This window comes from Patagioenas fasciata, chromosome 16, assembly GCF_037038585.1.
Source record: "Patagioenas fasciata isolate bPatFas1 chromosome 16, bPatFas1.hap1, whole genome shotgun sequence".
NCBI classification, from domain to species: domain Eukaryota; kingdom Metazoa; phylum Chordata; class Aves; order Columbiformes; family Columbidae; genus Patagioenas; species Patagioenas fasciata.
In genome coordinates, this window is record NC_092535.1 from 5,971,582 (window position 1) to 5,984,929 (window position 13,348).

A 13,348-nucleotide genomic window follows, 5' to 3' on the forward strand; every position below is an offset into this window, starting at 1 on the left:
ATCCAGTGCAGCGGGTGAGCCGAGCCCTGGGGCTTGCGGGAGCTGCCCTCTGCCCCGGCCCAGCTGCTGGCCCTGGCAGACCCATTGCCCACGTATCCCTGGGCACAGACACAGAGGAGGACTCAGTGGGTACAGGGTCCCCGTGGCAGGGCAAGCACCACAGTTCAGCAGCCCCAGCAGGGCACGCCACAGCCCAGCAGCCGTGGGTGTGTGGTGTGGATGACTCCCACGGCAAGAGCTGGGGTGTACAGAGTCCCTGTGGGACAGGGCTTAGTGTGCTGCTGCCGCCCTCCCTCCTGGTGTCACAGCTCAGGAGATGAACCGTCCCTGCAGCCCGGAGCTTCTCCCCAGCCCCTCCTGCAGCAGGGCCGGTACGGGAGGTGCAGCCTTGCGCCATGGAGAGCTCGCTGCCGAGCAGAGCCTTTGCAGACAGGCACAGCCTGGCAAAGCAGCGGCCCCGGGACCGTGCAGCTGGCAGAGCTGCAGGCAGCTGCCTGCCGAGCAGGGCTCCCCTCTCACCCCCGCCCCGGCCACCCCGCCGGGGAGGAGCCGCCCCCGTCCCGGCCCCCCCTCCGCTCCCCGCTGGGCTCCGGCCCCGCGCTGCGGCGCTCCCGGTCCCGGCTGCGGGGAGGAGGCGGCCGTCGCCGCCCGCCCTCGCTCCCGCCCCCTCGGCACCGAACAGGGACCGAGCGCTTCCCGCCGGCCCGGAGCTCCAGGGGCCCCGTCCTGCCCGTGCGCGGCCCCACACCCGCCACGCTGCCCCTTCTCCCCTCCCCGCGGCGGGGACCCGCTCGCCCCCGGGCCACCCCCTCCCGCGTCCCGGGGCCGCCGCGCTCGGCCGGAGCGCGGTGCGCGGTGCCGGCGGGGACACGCGGGACCACGGCTCCACGCCGGCCCCAGCTGCCCCCGCTGCGGCAGCTGGCGGGGTGGGCGGGCGGCGGATCAGCTGCGAGCCGCGGCCGGGATCAGCTGCGCTGCGCTCCGCCGGGGCCCCCCCGCTCCCCGGGGACGGGCGGCAGCACCGGCCCCCCCGGCTCCTCCCGGGCACCTCACGCCCGCCCGCTCCCGGCGCTGCCCGCCCTACCTGCCCGCCGCCCCTCCCGGCCCTCCCCGGAGCGGCTGGCTGCCGCCCAGCCCGGGCTGCCCTGCTCTCCTCCTCCTCCTGCTGCTGCTGCAGGCGCTGGCAGTGGCCTGCGCAGCCCTGGCTAATCTCACGGGGATAAAATCCACTCTGCAGCTTTTGCCGGGCAGGAGCCGGAGCGGTTCCCGGGCGGCGCAGGGCTCCGCCGGTCCCGGGAGCGAGACGCTCCCCGGCGGGGATGCTCTGGCCGAGCCCTCCCCGCATAGTGCAGCCATAGCAACAGCGATGGGCTGTCCCAGCCGGAGTCTGCAGTGCAATAAAAGGAGAGAGAGGGACGCAGGGAGAGAGCGAGCGGCGCGTTGCGCTGGGCAATCTTCTAAGGGGTTGGCACAAACAAACAGCAACTGGAAGCAACTGGAGCCAATCCCCCAGCTCCCTTTGTAATGCTTTCTGACACAGATTCCCTCTCCATGGCTGACTTTGCAAGTTTCCCCATCCTCTCTCCTCCTCGCACGGCTTCTTTTCATGCGACTAAATTATACACGAGAGGAGGGACATGCTGGAAATTCTAGTGAAAAAAATAAAACCGTGCAGGTTTGTGCAGGCGGCTGCAGCCTGGACACCTCCAGGACTCCCGCTGCAAGCGAAGAGGGACGGGACCTGGTCCCAGGTCAGTAGAATTAAAGCCCGTAAATTTTGAAACCATCAAGAAAAAAGGCTTTTCCCGCGGGGTGCGCAGACCGGGGCCGTGCCTGCGGGGAGCCCGCGGGGGGGCCGGGACCGCGGCCCCTCCAGCAGCGGCAGCCGCTGTCCCAGCACGCAGCATCCTCGGGGACGGAAGACGATGCATTCACTTCCCCTGAGAAACGTCTTGTTTAGGGGCCAGTAAAAAAATATGCAAATCTGGCAGGGCTGGGCCTCTGAGCCTCCCAGGCAGCCTTCCTCCCCCCATCGCTTCAGCTCGGTGGGGGCGAGCGGCACAGGGAAGGGAAAGGAAGGGAAGGGACAGGGAGGGCCGGAGGGAGCGCGGGGGCGGCAGGAGAGGCTGTAGGCTGAGATTTGGGATGCCGTAGAGCAGGACGCGGAGATGTGCGCGGGATAGCGGCTCCCCGAGACAGCGGGCATGCGGACAAGGCTGCTGCTCCCCGCAAGCCCGGGTGGGTGGAGCGTGCTGTCACTTTTTGGTGCTGGGCAAGCCCGGCATCGCTGTCGCAGAATTGCTGCCTGTGCTCTGATGAGTCAGTCACGGCGCTGCCACGTTCTCCTCCCACCAGGCAGAGCCCCGTGGCGGGTCGGTCGTGCCCCGCACCGGGACGCTCCCGCACACGCCGTGCGGGTTCTGCGCCGGGACCACGCGCGTGGGTGAATCCCCGGCAGCAGCTCCCCGGGGAAGCCCCTCCGGAGCAAGGGGCTGCACAGGGCCCAGGACACCGAGCAGCGAGATGCAGAGCGCCTGGCGCAGGCGGCGATCCCGCGGGACACGGGCATGTTCCTGTGCCTGCGTCCCACCTCCTCTGCCAGACAATGAGACACTGCCCTCCTTCCCAAGTCACAGCAGAACAAATAAAGCAAGCGCCATATGGTGCCAAGACACACTGGAAATGGGACAAGCCCAGGAGGTAGGGAGATGGCGAGGCTCCCTCCCCACACCAGCCCCCACCTCGGGCTCCAGGCCTTGGGGAGTACTGCACCCACTCCTGCTGCCCTGTTCCCCAGGCTGCCGGGCATGGCTTCACATTTCAGCCGTGGCTTTGCAGTGACTCACTCGCTCCCTCCCTGCCTGCAAACCTGGGGAGCAAGGAAACCAAAGCTGTCCCCAAGAGCCCTTCTTCCCATAAGGGCTGGGCTAGGGACATGGAAGTCACCACTGGACCAGCACTGGAGCACTGGCTGGAGGTGACACCCTGCACCCTGCCACAGGACAGCACATGTCCTCCTACCCTTCCCCCAGAGTTACACAGCGGAGTGGGAGCTGAAGACAGTATGTCCCCTGGAGTCCCTGCAGCCCTGGGGGTGGAGGAGAAGCTTCCCCACAGCTCCAGGACACCACAGACACGGGACCCTCCTGTGAGCAGAAAGTGGCCTTGTCTTTCTGCCTGCTACAGCAATCCTGCCTTGACATGTGCCCAAAGACCTGGAGCTCATGGATGCTCCATGTGTTTTCAGACAAGTCACCTCCAAACATAGGCACCCAGAAGCCAGATACCTCCCAGCAGGCTGGGCACCCCAAGGGCTGGGCTTTCAGAGGTGCTGAGCACCCACAGTTCCCCACAGCCAGATCTGTGGAGCAGATGCGCATCCCCTCGAGCACCCAGCTCACCTCATGTGAGTCCCAGAGCTTCCTTGGGAGCTGGATGTGATGAGCTCCTGAGGGAAGAGGGGCTCCAGGAACCCCCAGACTCCAGCAGACACCAGTCTGGGGGCCCCTTTGCAACCCCCCAGGGAGAGAGAAGCCTTGGCTCTACCCTCCAGGCCGACCAAATCAAAATGAAGATCTCTTGAAGGTTTTGTAGCCATGGGGCTCAACTCTATCACTTGCTAATGTGAATAGATCATTTGCACCTGAGTCATGCCATGAGATCAAGTCAGTTGTGCAAGCAAAGGAGTTTATTGAATCATACGCAAAAATGTACGGATGATAAGGATCAAACAGGATCTGGGAGCAGCCCACAGCTCTTAGGTCTCTGTGCCATCCTCCTTCCTCATTTAAAGAGGCAGCTGTGTCTGCCGGACAGTCCCAACACCCAGTCCAGCCCCCACCTGCCACCCACCTCCAACACGGGCTTGGGAATGCTCTGCTCCCACCAGCACTTGTGGGGTGCTCTGCAGATGTGCTGTATGAAGATCTTATTTATTGCCAGTGTTACAGATAACGGGAAAAGTGAGGGGCAGCCTTGTCCTGCACAGCTTACCTGGGCTTCTGCCTCAGCAGCGCGTCCTGCCTGCGATGCTGTTTGCTGGCCGGTGGCTCATCATGGTCCCAGCTCCACTTGGATTTCTTAACCTGCCATGTGTTGATAAGCAGAAAAAAATGTACAATTGATGCATTGATGTTCACAGTTAAGCGGAGTACAGCAGTGTCTGGTCAGAAGGGGAACTTCTGCATTATTTTTTTCTCTTTTTAGAGGTGGGCATTGGTTGAAACAAGGATAACCCACAGCATACATGCAGGGCTGGATCTGGGTTTTTGAACACCCCCAGGCTTAGATCCAGGGCAGGGTTCAACACCAGTTGGCAAAGGAAGAGCAGCAACACTGGGAACAAAGGGGCTGTGGCTGCTGCGGGCAGACAGGGGTGGCACAGGCGGTGGTGGCACAGACGGTGGTGGCACAGGCTGACTCCTGCAAGCAGAGGAAGGAGCTGCAGGAGGTACGAGGTGAGCACACACTGTGTCCCCAGAGACAGGCACCGCTGGGGAAGCACGTGCAGCTGCAAGGTGAGGCCAAGGCTGCGGGGAGCGTCACCCTTTGGAGCAGCCGCACAACTTTCCCCAGCGGTGCCCCTACCTGGGGATGTACCGGCCGGTCATGGCGCTGGCACCGCGGCTGCACACACAGGACGGTGCTCAGGCGCTGCAGGGGTGAGCAGCCTGCACAGCTCAATCCAGCAAGGCACTGAGGTGCAGGCAGCAGCAGCACAGGCAGGAGTCCTGGCAGCGCTGCCGGCAGCAGCCGACCCGGGCGGGAGAAGCTGGGAAAGCCCTGGGTCCATGCCATGACCTTGTGATGGCCCTGCAGGTGACAGGGTTTGCACGCCGGGATGCCCCAGCATTGCACCAGCCACATCCTGCTCATCCACAGACAGGTTTGGGGCCCGTGCCTGGTAGGAGGTATCACAGGATTGGGCCCAGAGCAATCTGTTCAGATAGAAGTGGGTGGTAAATTAACAGGAGAACAACTCCCCTGTAGCGCCAAGGCGGGGTGTTATCAGTGAGCAGAGCTCTAACGAGCCGGGGAGAAGGCTGGAGCCCTTCGTGCCATTTCATCGCTGCTGCTCTGCGTCGGATTTCCCAGGAGCCCTGCAGCCTCGGCCTCATTAATTATGCAAATGAAAAGGTGTTGCCAACGCACCATCCCCAGGTGGGATCCCTGTGACTGAAGTTGTGCCCCGAACGGCCGCTGCTCTCCCGGCGTTTGGGCAGGGAGGGTCGGGGAGCACATCAGGCAGGATGGATGTTTGCAATAATTATCCAGTCATCCCCTTCAAGTGTACCGCAGCCATAGCAACAGACAGATGTTCTGTCCCAGCCAGAGTCCACAGCGAGCTGGGGAGAGAAGCACAAAAATTAACCCGTTCAGCCCCAGGACAACACAGAATCTGCCTTATTCTGGGACCAGACCAGACTTCAACATCACTAGGGAAATTCTAGGAAATTGGGCAAAAAAACCACACATCTCACAAATAAAATCAACAGAAATTGCCCCAGTGCTCGTTCAGCCGCCGTCTGACACACGAGCTGAACGACAGCAGCAGTGTCCCGCAGGCTGGGGCTGGGCTCTGCCCCGGCGCCTCTCGGCCCATTACGGGTAATGAACTCGCTGGTGCTCAGCGCTTCTCAGGGCGACGCTGCAGGGAGACTCTGCGGCTCTGCTGGTAACGAGCCCTTGGAGACCCACGGCACAGGGAACCCGCCCAGGGAGGCCACGAGCAGCAGGATCTCTGCGGGCAGCACCCCGCAGCACAGAGCATGCTGGGCACCCAGCCGGGCAGGGACAGGGATGGATGAGCCACAGGGAAGGGTATCTACTGCTAATTAACAGCTGTGTCAAAGCATTTGGAGTATTAGGAGGTTGGATATGGCCAGCCTGAAAAACAGGTGATACTTCATTATCCCACTGCTGCGTGGGTTCCCAGGATTCAGCCTGAGTCCACTAAATCCCACCCAAAATACAGTTATAAGGGCCCTCGTGCCCACCAGCACACCAAAAATTTAAATCCAGCTTGTCCTGGCTGTCCCAGTGCACGGCCAGCCCTCTCCAGGCACGAGGGCTCTGCTGTCTTTGCCCTTCCCCACCAGCCAGCGATGCCTTGGGCACTTGCATTTAAATGTTTTAAACTAAAGGTCATACCTCACCTCACAGTTCCCTTCTGAAAGGACGGGATCTGCCTGCCCTGGCCAGGACCCGCTCTCCCCTCCTGAGCCAGCTGTGGCCAGAGGTGTTGCAGGGGCAGCGGGGATTCCTCAGAGCCCAGAGCATTTCCCCAACCTCTGAGCAGTGTAAATGGGCTCACAGGAAAGCCCTGTCCAGATGTTTGCAGCTGCAGATGCTCCTGGAGCACAAATGTGGCAAGGGTTTCAAAGGAGCTCGATGGGATGGGGGAAGAGTGGGATAAGGGGGACAGTGGGACAGGGGCTACAGCCCCAGCAGATGTGCTGCAGGGATGGGTCACACCTAGGGGAAGGGTGATAACCCACTGCTCTGGGCTGGGGAGCGAGACAACCCACTGCCCAGCACACACGCACAAGTGAGCGGTCACAGAACACAGTTTCACTTCCCAAACTGTCAGACTATTTTTGGTTCACATTACTTCCCTCCTTGTCCTCTGCCACACACATAACCAGAGCTCCAGCTTGCAGAGCACATCCCGTCTCCTCTGCCTTGGTGACAGCTTGTCCCGTGTCACACAGCCCAGCCTGCAAACCTGGGGTCTCCTGCTCGGGGTTTTTCTTCTTTCTCCTGAAGGAAAAAAAGCAGAGAAGGCTAAATTTTCTGATCCTGGAACTGAGGGAGATGTGGCATCACGTGCAGTCCCAGAGGACGTGGGCAGGTGCCACCAGCCATCCCTACGCTCAGCCCTGACCCGCAGCTCCCGTGGTCCTGTCCTGGCTCCCCCCAGCCCCAGCACCACAGGGCATTCCGGTCCCACTGCAGCACCCAGGTCTCTGCACAGCAACGGAGCCTTCCCGTGGTTTGACTCCCAGCCCCCTGAAGCCATGCTGGAGACAGAATGAGAAGGTGGCAAAAGTGTCTGTTATTTCCACAAATCCCCACTGAATCCGTAACTCCAGCTCTTGTCAGTCCCAGGCCACTCCCAAGCGAAAGCCACACCAAATAATGGTTTGGTGCTGTGACATGGACAGAAATCCAATAGGCTCCAGAAGGAATTCATGCTCTTTGCTGACTACTTTTAGCCGCTTTGACTTATTATCTGACCTGGATCTAAATTAAGTTTTCATTAAAGTCAAGAATAATTCTACTTGGAAAAACCTCATTGTTTAGGTTCAGAGTTAGCAAAAACTACAGGAGGATTAAAACTGATTTCTCATTTTGGGGACAAGGACCTCAGGCAGTGCCCAGTCCCCACTGCTGTGCCGTGTCACTCATAACCCAACCGAGCTCCATCTCCACAGCAGCCACGTCCTCTCCCTGGTTCTCCTCCGAGATCTCCTGTGGTGACTGACAGCTCCAACGCTTGGTTGGCATCTCCTCATTCCAAGCATGGATTTATACATCGCCTGTTTATTCCCACTCGTTCTTGTGCCAAGGTGGGGTTCAGTCCGTGTCCCTCCGTGCTGTCTCTCCTGTCTTCTCTCCGCATTGGCTTTTCTGAGGTCAGTGGGTCGGGTCACCCCCGTGGGACATTCTCCTTCCTCCCAACCCTCCAGTGAACTCCCTCCGCACTTGCTTCAGGCCAAACTCTCTCTGTATGGCCAACGAGAGGCCGGCAGCAGCTCCACCCGAGCCCCGCGTTTCTCTGTACCTCTCTTGAGATGGCTCTCCTGACACAGCCTGGGATCCTGCTCCTTTTCCTTGATTCACTGCTGGTAGATCCCAGCTCTCCCAGCAGTGGATCCCTGCTCTCCCATCAGTGGATTCCTGCTCTCCCGTTGGTGGATCCCTGCTCTCCCGTTGGTGGATCCCAGCTCTCCCATCCAGCCTCAGGCAGGTGAAGTCCCAGACACATTCAGCGAGACGCGTGACTTCCCTTGGTTTGATGGGACAATAAGGCAGTTCCAGCAAGCGATGTGTCTCCCTCCACCACAGGTCTTTCAGCACCGGGATGAATCGTTTCTGAGGCTTCTCACCATTGCGCATTGATTAGAGCAGTGGGGACACCAGGTGACACTGGCCGTCCAGCTCTGGACGCCTGGCAGACACTGATCCTTAGTCATCCCACAAGAACCTCGACATTTCTCTGCATTCCCCACTCCCAGAAGTGATGGTTGTGAACTCCAGGGCTCACTCTGCGCTGCCAGGTACCAGGCTACGTCCACGGATGGGTTCAGTTCACCCCATTCCCCTCTGCCTACCTCTCTTATCTTAAGGTATCCTTACCAGAAAAAAATGGTACAGAGAGGACTAACGTCTACTTTATATTTGTTGGAAGTTAATAAGATCAAGTTTTATTTACATAATATAAATAGCAATGAACCTGGAGTTATCACATGCTCATCTATAAAAACCTGCAGCAGATACCCGGTGCTGAACAGCACCCAGATCTGTCATCCAGAACTGATGGTTTGAGGTCCAGTACCACCAAACACTTCCACTTCTTTAAATTTTCTACCTATCTTTAGGGACAAGAGTGGCCTCAACATCGTGTGTTATAATCTGGTATGTCATGAGATTGCCCATGCAGTGCAAGTTAAACCCTTGTTGAATCTGTGCTGGATTGGGACCTAAACCACTAATCTGAACACTCAGCCTGTGTGCAAGTCCCCAAATCCCCATCCAGAGGACACCAGCTCTCGGTTTGGCTGGCCTTGCCCTCCTGACCAGGAAACTCCTGTCCCTGTCCTCCAGAGAGTGACCCTCTGTATCGCTTTCTAGGCGGATCCCAAACCTTCTCATTCAAAAGACCAGGTAGGTTCAACTACTCATCTCAAAGAGCAGACAAGAGATTTAACCGCAACCCTTCCCAGACCAGACCAGACGGCAGACGGGTGACAGATCAAGTCAAAGAAAGGTTCGTGGGACATCACTGGCCACATCCAGAGGACCAGGAAGCAAAGACATCCAGCCCAGTGGGTGCTCTGCACCAGACTAACGTTCTCTGGAAATGCTGCAATTTCCAGCGATTTTCTACAGAGGAGTCACTGCTGGGGACAAGACCGATCAAGACCTTCCCTTCTACCAGCCATGCCTACCATGGGGCTGGAGCAACTGGCTCCCCCCATGCCAGGAATTTGTCCCCCCAACCAAACCGCTGTCTGTGAGCAGGGACAGGGCACCTGTGACCAACTGACCAGCACGCACAGCCCCTCGCTCCCCCTGGCCCCTCCACTAGCTCCCTCTCTCTGCTGGGACAGACCTGGGCCCTTCAGCTGGTGCCTTGCTCTGCAAAGTGTCGCTCATGCCACGGAGGGGTGTCAACTGATCACTAATATAATGCTCATCACTCTGCTTTGTGCTGATGGAGCTACCATTTGATGGTCATCGTGATTTGGCAGTGTTAAAATCCAAACTGGTGCTGTTCATGTGAAAATATCTGGGTTCGATGGACACAAGATCTCCTACCACAGCTTCAGATGGGTGGGCCAAGGTAAGGGAAGACTTTGTGCTGTAACAGACTAAGAGATGAGCCTGACTTCATCTGTAAAGTCCTTGTGAGAACGTTGCCCACCAAGCCCCAGCTGTGCAGAATATCCTTATGTTTTCTGCCATTTCCATCCCCCCAATGGCTTCTTGCAGCACTCCCCTGAGAAAGCTGTGCTTCCATGGCTGACTGAGGCTTGAAAGGATGTCCACCTTATTTTTAGTGGTCAGCAAGAATACTGCAGTGCACTAGCAAGGTCCTGTAGGCACCCTGTATTATGTGGCAGAAAACCAGGAAGACCTTGCGTGCTCCACAAGCCCTGCTCCAACAGTGTCATGTTGGGCCCAGTACAAACTGGATGGTGACACTGGGAATTTTTTGAGAGGTGTCCAGACATCCAGTGGGGTACAGAAGGTCAACATGATTTACAATGGCATATTTCAATAATTAATTTCAATGTTCCAGTGCCACGGACATCCCGTTTCCACCGTGTCCCCTCTGGCACAGTTGGCCCATGGCTCAGCTCATGCATCATTCAGTTCCCACCTCAGGGGTCTGTCAGACAGGCCCAGGGCAGCTGGCACGGTGTGAGGGGTCATGAAGAAAACTGCCCTTTGGCAGGTGAAATGCCTTCCCCTTCCCCCCTGCTGCCAGCCCTGGGCACGTGGCACCACGGCCACCTGAGCACTGACTGGCTGCAGTACCACGGCACCCCGCACCTCCAGCACCGGGCTCGGACAACTCCCTGACACATCAAATTCCTCTTCCAAGTTCCCACAGGCTCCCAGTTCCTGCTCCTGCACCCTCACACCGGCACTACCACTGCTGGCAACACAGACAGCCCTCGGGATGCGCCACTGATGTGTCCCCTGTGGGCACAGAGCAGGTGCGTGGCACTGCCAGGTGGGCATGAAGCACATGTGGCACTTCTGGGCAGAGCAGCAGCACACACATGGCATTTGTGGGCAGACTGGGACCACATGTGTGGCACCAATGGACAGGCCAGGAGCACACACATGGCACCAACAGACAGAATGGGACCACATGTGTGGCATTGATGACAGACGGGAGCATGCGTGGCACTCATGGAGAGACCAGGAGCACACACGTGGCACTGCTGGGGGGCACAGAGCACATGGGGCACTGAGGGGCAGACTGGGAGTACGCATGTGGCGTCGATGGACAGGCGAGGAACACACATGGCACTGATGGACAGGGAGCACATGCATGGCATCAACGGACAGACTGAGAGCACATGTGTGGCACTGATGGACAGCCTAGGAGCACACATGTGGCATTAAGGGATGTACCATGAAAACACGTGTGGCACTGCCGGGTGGCCATGGGGCACATATGTGGCACTGGCAGACAGAAAGCACACGCGTGGCACCACCAGACACGCGGCACACGCGTGTGACCGCCCGGGAGGCACAGAGCCCCAGCTGCCGGCTGGGACGGGTGGCCCCATGCCGCCACCGGGCCAGCTGTGACCGCCCACCACCAGAGACCCCTCGGAGCCGCCGGAGCGGGACCGCGGCCCGGCCTCCCCGCGCCCCGCCGTGGCGGGGCTGGGTCCCGCCGCAGGACAGCTGCCCGGCCGCAGCCCCCCCGCCGCGCACGGAAGATGCTCTCTCGGCTCCTGCCCAAGCGCGGCGGGCGGAGGCGGCTGCGGGGGGGAGCGGAGCGAGGCAGCGGGGCCGGGGTCCGGCCTTTGTCTCCCGTTCCGGGGCTGCCCCGGTGCCCGGGTGCGGCTCTCCTGATCCGGCGGGACAAGCCGCAGCCGCTCCGGGCAGGCGCTGCGGGGCGATCCCCGGCCATAGCGGCTCCGTCCCGCCCGTTCCAGGCCGTTCCGGCGGGTGGCGAACCCCAACCGCTCCCGCTGCCCCCGCGGCTCCTCCCCGGCTCTGCGGCGGCTCGGCAGGTGCCGCCTCCGCCCCCGCCGGCCCGTCCCGCCGCACACGTGCGCCCGCGCCCCGCCGGCCCTTTGTCTGGGACCAGCACCTGGACCCGCGACCCCCAACATCCCCCCGGTTCGACCGCCCCCTCCCGCCCCCCCTCCGCTCCCCGGCCCGTCCGGGCCGGGGAGCGGAGGGGGGGCGGGAGGGGGCGGTCGAACCGGGGGAGCGCATCCCATCGGCGGCGCTGCGGGGAGCGGTGGGCGGCCGGCGCGGAGCACGAGGGCTGGGGCGGGGGGAGCAGCGGCCCCGGGGCGGGCCGGCCGGGGGAGGGGGGGGCCCGGCGGCGGCGGCGCGGTCGCTCTAACAGGTGGGATCCCGCTGAGAGGAGGAGGCGGCCGGAGGGGGGCGGAGGAGGCAGGGACGGGCAGGCGGGCGGGCGGAGGGAGGGAGGGGGACGAGCCGGAGCCGCCTGTGATCCTGTGACAGGAGCGGCTGCTGCTGCTGCTGGCGCCGCCGGTGCCTCCCTCCGCCCGGCTCGCCGGGTCGCTGTCCGAGCCCCGGCGCTCCCCCTGCCCCACCTCTCCCCGCTCCATCCCTGCCGTCGCCCTCGCAGCCCGTCCCGGGCCGCGCCGCGCCAGCGCCGCCCGAGCTCGCCGCGCCGCCCCGGCTGCCCCTCCGCCCGCTCCGGGACAGGGCGCGGGGCCGGGCGCCCGCCGCCACCGCTGCTACTGCCGCCGCCGCCGCCGGCCGGGCGATGCCGAAGCCGCCGCTGCTACTGCGGGGGAGCCGCCCCGGGGACAGCGAGCTGGGGCGGCAGTTCCGGGACTGGTGCCTGCGCACCTACGGGGACTCGGCCAAAACCAAGACGGTGACCCGGAGCAAGTACCAGCGCATCGCCGAGGTGCTGCAGGGGGGATCCGGCTCCGGCGGCGGCTCCGGCGGGGGGGAGAAAGGCAAGTTCCAGTTCTGGGTCCGGTCCAAGGGCTTCCGCCTGGGAAACGGCACCAGGGAGGCGACGAAGATGGGTCAAGTGGTGGTATATGTGCCGGTGAAAACGGGAACGGTTAGTGCGCTCCGTGCCCCGGGGGCTCTGTGTCTGTCTGTCTGCCTGCCTGTCCGTGTTTGTCTGTCCTCCCCGGGGGTGCGGGCGGAGGGGGGATGATTGCCCGGGGCGGGGGCGGGCACCCCCGGGGCCCCTGTCCCCGCCACCGGCGCGCCGGCCCTGTCCCATCAGCACCGGGCGGCCCAGCCCCGCCGCGCCGCCGGCCGCCGGGAGCGCGCATGCCCCATGCGGGGCGCGACGCCGGGCCCGGCCGCTCCCGCAGCCCCCGCCGCTGCCGGGGCACCCGCCGCGCCCCCGCCGCCCCGACCCGCCCGGGATGCGGATGGGAAGAGGCGCCCGCTCGGAGCCTCGCACCTTCCGCCGCCCCCCTCTTCCCCCCCCGTCCCTGTCCCATCCGGTGTGGCCGCCGTCCCCGGGGCGCTGCCGGCGCGGGGGGGGGGGGCGGGTCGGGACAGCGGTGCCCCGTGTCCGCCGCCGTGCACCTGCCCCCGCGGGGGGGCCGCGCCGCCGCCCAGTGCGGGCTCCGCCGCCCCCCCCCCCCCGCCCCGTCCGATCACGTTCACCCGGCATTTCCCATCCGCCCCACGGCCGGGGACAGGTCTGCAGTCAAGGGCAGAGCGGCGGGGAGGGGGCGCCGGCACCCCCCGCCCCCGCCGCCGCACCCTGCCCGCCCGGCCGCCGAGCGGAGCGGAGCGAGCCCGGCCCGCTGCGGCTCCCGGCGTCCCGCGGCGCTGCCCGCCCGGCGCGGCCGCTGCAGCCGGTGCCCCGGGGGGTGCGGGCAGCGGCAGAGCCCGGATTAGGGCAGCCCCCCCTCCGCGCCTGGCCGTG

General features: G+C 62.7%; 1 protein-coding gene and 1 long non-coding RNA gene across 2 annotated transcripts in view; one reads left to right on the forward strand and one right to left on the reverse strand.

Moving 5' to 3' along the window:
* Nucleotides 1-3,670: 3,670 nt before the first annotated feature.
* Nucleotides 3,671-6,241, reverse strand: LOC139829234 (uncharacterized). Its single transcript, XR_011741630.1, has 2 exons — nucleotides 5,152-6,241; nucleotides 3,671-4,085 (listed from the first exon to the last, which is right to left on the reverse strand). It is a non-coding gene; the product is annotated as an uncharacterized lncRNA (long non-coding RNA).
* A 5,933-nt stretch (nucleotides 6,242-12,174) lies between these two features.
* NOL4L (nucleolar protein 4 like) overlaps nucleotides 12,175-13,348 on the forward strand; it is a 60,134-nt gene continuing 58,960 nt past the window's right edge. Inside the window, exon 1 of the mRNA XM_065849706.2 lies at nucleotides 12,175-12,520. Coding sequence (XP_065705778.1) covers nucleotides 12,212-12,520 — 309 coding nt within the window. The 5' untranslated portion in view covers nucleotides 12,175-12,211. The remainder of the gene's footprint in view (nucleotides 12,521-13,348) is intronic.